This window comes from Medicago sativa, chromosome 5 (genome assembly GCF_051527215.1).
Source record: "Medicago sativa cultivar Bolivia chromosome 5, Bolivia_mono, whole genome shotgun sequence".
Taxonomy (NCBI): domain Eukaryota; kingdom Viridiplantae; phylum Streptophyta; class Magnoliopsida; order Fabales; family Fabaceae; genus Medicago; species Medicago sativa.
Genome location: NC_140753.1, coordinates 28900741 through 28909421, shown reverse-complemented (window position 1 = coordinate 28909421; position 8681 = coordinate 28900741). Strand labels below are relative to the sequence as shown.

General features: G+C 30.7%; 2 protein-coding genes across 2 annotated transcripts; both read left to right on the top strand.

The window, feature by feature from the left end:
* The first annotated feature begins 1118 nt into the window (after positions 1–1118).
* LOC146921578 (Arabinanase/levansucrase/invertase) lies at positions 1119–2877 on the top strand. Its single transcript, XM_085714945.1, has one exon. The coding sequence runs from the start codon at positions 1299–1301 to the stop codon at positions 2760–2762; it is 1464 nt and encodes a 487-aa protein (XP_085571071.1). The 5' UTR covers positions 1119–1298; the 3' UTR covers positions 2763–2877.
* Positions 2878–5777: 2900 nt separating this feature from the next.
* LOC146921577 ((+)-neomenthol dehydrogenase-like) lies at positions 5778–7881 on the top strand. The gene is made up of 7 exons (XM_085711338.1): positions 5778–5796; positions 5909–6165; positions 7018–7031; positions 7123–7204; positions 7300–7389; positions 7477–7588; positions 7744–7881. The coding sequence occupies exons 1-6, from the start codon at positions 5778–5780 to the stop codon at positions 7582–7584; spliced, it is 570 nt and encodes a 189-aa protein (XP_085567464.1). The 3' UTR covers positions 7585–7588; positions 7744–7881.
* Positions 7882–8681: the final 800 nt, after the last annotated feature.

The following is an 8681-nucleotide window of genomic DNA, read 5'->3' as shown; positions in this document are numbered from 1 at the left end:
AATCAAACGTAAAGAAGTTCAAAGAAACCATACGAGGTTTATATATAATTTTTTTTCTCCTCAGAAAAATATTAGCATCTAACATATATAATTTCTGTCATGAAAGTGAACTTCTGTCCTGATCCAATAAGATTATGATAAAAATTAGATACTTTCTGTTTTCATTTGTTTTTCAATAAAAAGTCTAGCAACCATAAGTATATAAAATATAAATGAATAAACGTGTCTGTATTCTATTTAAAAAATGAGTAAAAAATAGTTCTATTAAAAAAGAATTATAGCTTAGCTAGTTTAAATATCCGGGGAATAATTCTATAGTAATCATTATTTTATTTTTCGAAATTGCAAAAGTTCTTTTAATTTTTTGCTAAATTACACTATATGTTCTTTAAGTTATTTAATTATTACAAGCTGGTCATATAAGTTTTTTTCTTCCACTATTTACATCTTTAAGTTATTTAATTGTGACAAGTTAGTCTTTTAAGTATTTTTCGTAAGACTTATGTCCTTTTAAGTTATTTAATTATAACTTTTAGGCATCCGATAACTTATATTTTTAAGGTTTGAAATTTTTCAATTTGTTACGTTAATGACTTAAATGATCTAATTGGCACAGAAAAAACTTGAAAGATCAACTTGTAACAATTAATTAACTTAAAAAACTTAAGTGATACAAAAAAAAAACTTAAAACAATTTTGTTACAATTAAATAACTTAAAGAATCTCTGATGTAATTTAACTTTAATTTTTCTATTTAAAAAATCAGTATTTTTTAAGTAATTTTTTTTTAGTACTTAGTCTTTTAATTATGTTAAGAACACTGTCTTCGTGAATGAAAACACTATCTTTTAATTTTGACCTTATTTTATGAAGAAAACACATTGTGAGTTCAAGATACATATATGTCGATCGTGACAAACAACATTTCTTCTTAAAGAATTAAAGTAACCTTAATTGTCTAACAATTTAACATACTAAACATGTTTTACTTTAAAAAAATAAATACTAAACATGTTTTGAAATTACCATTTAAATTGGATCATACTAATTTAACTTGAGAAAATGACATTTCTTGCAAGTTAGTTATTCTCCTCTTGTGTGAAAAGTTGAAGAGAATAAACACTCTCCTCTTATTGGTTAAATTAAACACTCACCACACAAACATTCATATCCATCATTTTTATCTTCATTCAATTCAAATTTCCATTTCATACACTTTCTTTTGAATTGTCACCATTCATTCAATTGGTCCTTAATCGTACACCACATTCCACATCCTCACATACCTCATTCCAACCATGGACTCATCATCATCATCATTGACATCAATGGCACTTCCTTCATTGAAACCATACAACCTTAAAAACCCAACATCAATCTTAATTCAATCATGGTCATGTTCTCATAAACCAAACACTCTTACTCTTGTCTCCTCAAACCATCAAATCAACACTAAGTTTCAATCTTTTTTATTACACTGCTCTACAAAACCAGACACAAACACCAACAATGATACTCACAACAAAAACAACAATGGAGTCAATTCACTTTCTAACAAAAATCACAACGAATCACAACAAGAAGAGGAAAATGAAGCATTTTCATCTGCATCCTTGTCTTTACAATCTTCGTCTTCTACTAGCTCTTTGTGTTCAAGAGGCTTGGTGTTTGATTTAGGTTTTTCAAACTCATGGGACAGTGAAGATATTGGATCACCAGTAGTGAAAAGGTTTCAAAGTGATGAAGAAGAGAGATGGTACATGTGGTATCATGGAAGACCAAAAGGAAAACCTTCAAATGATTTAATAGGCTTAGCAATTTCGAGCAACGGTGTTCATTGGGAACGCGGTGGAGGTCCTGCAAAATCAAGTTCTGATGTTGGTTTTGTGATGAATTGTGGTAAAGATTGGTGGGGTTTCGATACTCGCGGAATTAGGCCTTCTGGGTTGTTAATCATGTCTAGTTACAGAGTTAGAGGTTCTAATGCTGTTTATTGGCTTTATTACACCGGATACGGTTCTGAATCTGTAGAGTTTCGTGATCATTCTTTCGAGTTTAGTTTTGATAACCCAAATGGTTTAAATCATGAGAATTTCGGTAAAGGTAAGATTTTGAAGTCATTACCTGGTTTAGCTATAAGTCAAGATGGTAGAAATTGGGCTAGAATTGAAGGAGAGCATCATAGTGGAGCATTAATAGATGTTGGTAAAGAGAAAGATTGGGATTCATTGTTTATTTCCTCACCACAAGTTGTTTATCATGGAAATGGTGATTTAAGGATGTATTATCATTCATTTGATAAGGAAAAAGGAGAGTTTTGCATTGGTATTGCTAGGTCAAGAGATGGAATTAGGTGGGTGAAATTGGGGAAAATAATGGGGGGAGGTAAAGTTGGTTCTTTTGATGAGTTAGGAGTGATGAATGCTTGTGTTACAAGGAACAAGAGTGGTGGAAATTATGTGATGGTTTATGAAGGTGTAGGTAGTAATGGAAGGAGGTGTATTGGTGTTGCAGTTTCACCTGATGGGTTGATGGAATGGGTTAGGCTTCAAGATGAGGCTATTTTGATGCCATCAGATGAAGGTTGTTGGGATGATAAAGATGTTGGATCACCTTGTTTTGTTTATATGGATAATGAAGAAAATGAATGGAGATTGTATTATAGAGGTGTTGGTAATGGTGGTAGAGTTGGAATTGGAATGGCTGTTTCTGAAGGGAAGGATATTAGAAGTTTTAGAAGATGGACTGGTTTTCATGTATAAAAGATAGGTAAATGTCATATTTTGTTGTCAATTGTTTAAATTTTCATAACAATACATGTTTACATTCTTTATGGATTGATTTTCTTTTTGTTTGTGCTAAGATTGGATTATGTGATTTGTATTTAGCCGTGTTGTCAATTAATATACTTTCTTGTACAATAAGATTTGATGTTTGAACATGGCTGATTTTTTATGAATGGTAGCCTACAAAGCTCTGACACCAACGTAAATACTCACACAGATACTGAATACGACACTGACATGTCAATACTAATAATAATTTTAGAAAAATAAAATAATTGAATGTAACATTTGTTTGTGTCAGACACCTTACATACCTTCAATTTGAAGTGTCTAGTGCTAGATAAATGTTTTCTTGCTCTCTCAACTGCAGAAGGAATCTCTAAGCTATAAAATTTAACATTTATCACCACAAGGCATTGGTGGGAAACAAATATGAAAGAAAGAAAGTCTGATATTTTATTTTTTGATTTATATGTTATGATCTCTGATCAAATTTAAATTGATATTCTGGTTTATGTTTGAAGATTAATTGAACTTCCAGAAAGAAATCAGTAGGTACCATAGGGCTTATGCTTGAGAATGACTTTAGTTAGGCCTAGAAACATACAATTTATCATAACACTACTACAAAATTGGGTAAATATAGCGCCTCATAAATAGCGCTTTTAACACTAAAGCGCTATAAATTAAAACACGGAGGTCTTAGCTAGCGCTTTTTTGAAAAAGCACTATCTATCCTTTTAAGTATATATAGCGCTTTGTATTGAAAGCGTCAGTATAGGTTAAATAAAAATAATAAATATTTAAATGAAAAACATGATTAATCTTATATGGCGCTTTTTATGAAAAGCGCTATATATAAATCAACCTTAAATAGCGCTTATAAGTTAAAAAAAGCGCTACTGTATGCTTGAGAAAGATAGCGCTTATAGGTTAAAAAAAGCGCCATTTTATAAAGAGATTTAATGTACATTAACTAACAGGTCCCCTGTTCGATCCCCTGCATAGCATATTTCAAATATTTTTTTTTTGAATTTTAATGAAAAATGGATTGCAGTAACAAAGCACACCTTTTTTTTTTATATTTTTATCATATATATTTATTATATATATAACAAACTAAATCCAAACTTTTTCAAAAAAAACAAATTCAAACTTTTTCCAAAAAACAAATCCAAACTAAAAAAACAAATCAAATATATAACAAACTAAATCCAAACTTTTCCAAAAAAACAAATCCAAACTTTTTCCAAAAAACAAATCCAAACTAAAAAAACAAATCTAAAAAAACAAATCAAAATTTCCAGATCCCAATAAATCCTACATTGTTGATTTTCTAAAACCTAAAATCAGAAAATTAAAACTAAAGGCTTGTGAAAATCGATAGTTGAGGTTGATGTGTTGTACATAAAGAAATATTTGGTTTAGGGTTGTGTTATACCCTTAAAGTATAGTTTGGTACTGAAAAAGCCAAAAATATCATCACAATCAAAATAATTTATACGGTTTTGGCCTTGGATTAATCTAGAGTTTGTTACTTTTTTTTTTTTAATTCAAGTTTGTTACCTTTTCTGAATAAAGGAGAGTTTGTTACTTGGTAGCATAAAAATAGCATTTAATCTTTATATTTGTTGTTGACACCAGCACTTAATCTTTTGAAGTGATATACTATAAAAGGCAAGTGATGATAATTATACTGTAAAAGGGAAGCCGCACAGCCATAGAGAGAATAGAGACAAAATCGACTTCTTTTGCAAACAACAAAGGAGACTTTGGTGGTATAGTGTGTCCCAAGTTTTGGAGTAAGTATCCGTTAACTTTTAGGGTTTGTATGGTTCTACTTTCATTCTCTTTTAGGGTTTTATTTATGGTTCTACTTTATTTTGATGAAGACTATTACTGTTAATTTAATTTTGTTTATATAGCAACTATGATGTCTTCTAGGGTCTTTCTCGGATCTTGAAGTTGAGATACTTTTACTATGTCATGGATTTAGGCTCTAGTTTCTTATTTTAATTTCTATCTTATTTCAATTAATTTGGTCATATTGATTTTATCGCATGATTAAGATTTATCACCATTTGCAAGTTAATAATCTCACCAAATTTATAGTCTTAAACTATATTATATAATTCACATAATGTCTGCTCCTCCTCCTAATTCGATAACATTCTCAATAATAATAAGCATGATAAAGTTTGTTAATATAAATATGTATGCATTGAAGTGAGACAAATCAATCTTCTCCAAACACACATATAAATAGCATAATGGCGTACTTGCATTTTCATTGACATAATTCATCAATATCCATACTGTGACATATAGACATATATGGAGCCAGAACCTTATTTTCCTTCTCCTGCACTTTGCTCAACCAGGTACCTTATCTTTTCAATCCTACTATACACATTTAATGCCATATATATGTTTGATTAATTTGCTTTTGCTTGTGTTTATTTGTGCTAAATGAATGAAGGTGGTCGTCGAAGGAGACGGTGGCGGTGGTGACCGGAGGCAGGGCCGTCCCTGAGGGGGTGCAAACAGCTCAAACGAGCTGGGCCTCCCTCAAGGATGGGCCTCAATTTTTTTTATACCCAGTAGTAATAGTATCCTCCAATAAAAAAATGAGTATTGCTTTTAGGCCCCCTCCATTCCAGCAACTTCCATTCAAATCATAGATGGCTGGAAAAGGACTTCTAGGCAACGGAACCTCTCAGCCCCAATTATGATAACTTGTCCGTTCATAGTTTTTCTCAATTGAAGAACTTCTCTTTGCAGTCTCAAGCTCTTGTTCATAATCCAAGGCAACAAGAACAGAGGTGGTGAACAAGAAGCATTAGTGTTGCCACATTATCTACTCTAGATAATTATCACCAAATTGACCTCTTAATAATCTTACATGTCTAACCTCACCAAATATACAATACGAAGAGTTGATTGATGAATTTGCTTCAGTAAATACGCGTAGGAAGTCTCGTTTTAGTGCGAATGAAGACTCTTTTTGAAGGTATTCGCCTAAACTCGTTTTATATTATCTATTGCTCTTTTAAAAAAAAAATACGTTTTGATTTTATCACTGGCCTCTTTTCATTCCCTGAGCCGAGCCTCTGAATTCTCAGGAACGGCCCTGACCGGAGGTAACAAGGGCATTGGGTTTACTCTTGTGAAACGTTTTGCTGAGTTGGGACTGAGTGTAGTGTTAACTGCTAGAGACAAGCAAAAAGGAGAGGATGCTGTGGAGAGCATTCGAGCACAATTAGGCCTTGTTGCACCTCATCATGTTCACTTTCTAGTCCTTGATGTCTCAGATGCTGATTCTATTAAAACCTTTGCATCCTCCTTCAAAGACAAATTTGGAGCCACCTTGGATATTCTCGTATGTATTAATTATCTTCTACTTATTCAATTTTATTTCTTACATCATTTTGATTGATTTTATTCTGTCTCTCCACCTCTAGTAACAAATGTGTCATTTTATATATTAATTACCCTCTTAGTTTCACAATGATAAACATGTTTGGTTATTTCACAAATATATAATACGTGAGACTATAAATTTGTATGATTAATTAACCTAATTTTAGCCTTCAACTCTTCTGTGTTTTATGCTTACTTATAGTTTAATATGTGCTTACTTATTTAATCAAAATTATAATGCTCAATTTATTTTGTGCTTAGGGGGTTACTTATAGTATAATTTTGTGCTTACTTATAGTTTAATATGTGCTTACTTATTTAATATGTGTTTTATATTATATATATAGCCTTCAACTCTATAGTTTAATTTTGATTAATTAACCCCTATCATTTAAAAGTATCTAATATTATATTTTCATACTAGGTACTTGTATGAAAAATTTGTGTGCGACACTGATTTCGCAAGGAAATACTCCTTCTTATCCCCCCCATCGAATATCATTGGTGTTAATTGAAGCAGAACAAGAATTGGTCAAAGCATACATGGTTAAGGAATTCTTGAAATATAAAGATGAGCGCAAATTATTTATTCTACCATTTTATATACATAGGTCTATGTAAGATTTTCCTTGAAACTTTGTTTTTGATTATTTTTTCCTAACTTGTTACCATCGTTTATAGAAGATTTTTTAATTAACTTTGACATTTGTGTAGTGGACATTGGGTGTTAGTTGTCATTGATCCCATATCGAAAATCATATATTATTTGGATCCATTACTCAATGACTATATGAATTACCCAAAAATGAAGAATATGTTTGGCACGTAAGTATATATAAATTTATATATTGATGTATATGAAAACAATATATATGATTAGTTGTATGTAATCTAAGTTTACATTTATATTTTGTAGAGTTCTACAGGTATTTCGCTCTGCAAGGGACGCTCAAGTATCAAAGAATAAATTTAACAACATATCATGGGTCCAAGTACAGGTTTAGTAATATAACATAACAACCTTAAAAAATTAGTGTATGAATAATATAAATAATTTGATTGATACAAACTTATTTTATTTTTTGTAGTGTCCTCTCCAAGAAAATGGTATAGATTGAGGTACTTTGTGATGAGGTTTATGAAAGAGATTCTCATTTCAAAACTAAACGAGATTCCAAAGCTGGTATGTTATTTTTATATTAAAGTATAATATTTGTATATAATTAAGTTTATTAAGTAACATGGTTATTTTTTGTTATAATATATGCAGTACATTGATGATTTCAAGTGTGTGACATACTCAAAAGATAAACTAAGAGAAATCCAAGAAGAATGGTGTCATTTCATGCTCAGTAAAAGTTATATGATATTTTTATGATAAGGTGGGTTTCATGTTTCTCAATATATTTGCTAGAAGTGGTAGTTGTTTTAATTTATAATCTTGCTTTAATTTGTACTCATGATCAGTAGTACTTTGAATTTATCTTTAATATAATATAGTATTATTGCTTAATGGTGTTTTCTGGTATATATTCAGGTGGAGGATTCAAGTGGAGGAGAGTGAACGAAATTTGGAAATGAATGATGATTTGCCTGCTTGTTTTGGATAAAAATGTTGAGAAGATCAAGAAGATAGATGAAGACTGCATGATACCATAGAAGATTTTGACGTTTATTTTAACTAATTAGTTGTAACACCTAGAGATATCTATGTTACCATATTATAGGCTATACATTTCTGACTTTTATGCTATATATACATACATTTTTTATGATATGGTTAAGTTTTATTTGATAAATAATAGTCCAAATTATAATGTGCCAAATTATATAAATTTCCCTTAAAATTTCTGACTTTATATATATTTAACTTTAAATTGATAAAAAAACGCTATCTACAAAGGAAAAAAAAATTGACAAAAGTAAATAAATCAATGCTTCTCCTAGCGCTTTTTTTCCTTTATAAAGCGTTATCTAAACATAATGTTACATAGCGCTTTTAAAACAAAAACGCTATCTTTAAACATGTCTTAGATGACGTTTTTTTTTGAAAGCGCTATCTAAGGAGACCCTTTGCTAGCGCTTTTTGACATAAAGCGCTATATAAACCATGCTTTAGCTAGCGCTTTATACATAAAAAAAGCGCTATATTACTTTTACCAGCGCCATTTACAGTAGCACTTCAAAAGCGCTATCTAAAGCAAATAAAAAGCGCTATATAAGCTCATTTTTGTAGTAGTGTAAAAAGTGTGCATTGGGCCATCCCTTTATTGTTGATTTCTGGAAATTCTTGACTGATTTGTGATTGGCACATTATCTACTTTGTTGTGTGTATTTGGTGGTATATACTCTAAGGTTCAATGAAGTGTTTCTTAGGCTACTAAGTAGAAATATGATACTAAGCGACTCTTAGGATTTGCTTATTCGATCGTATCTATTGGCATAACCACTTAAAACACTGTTCGAGAGTGCTTA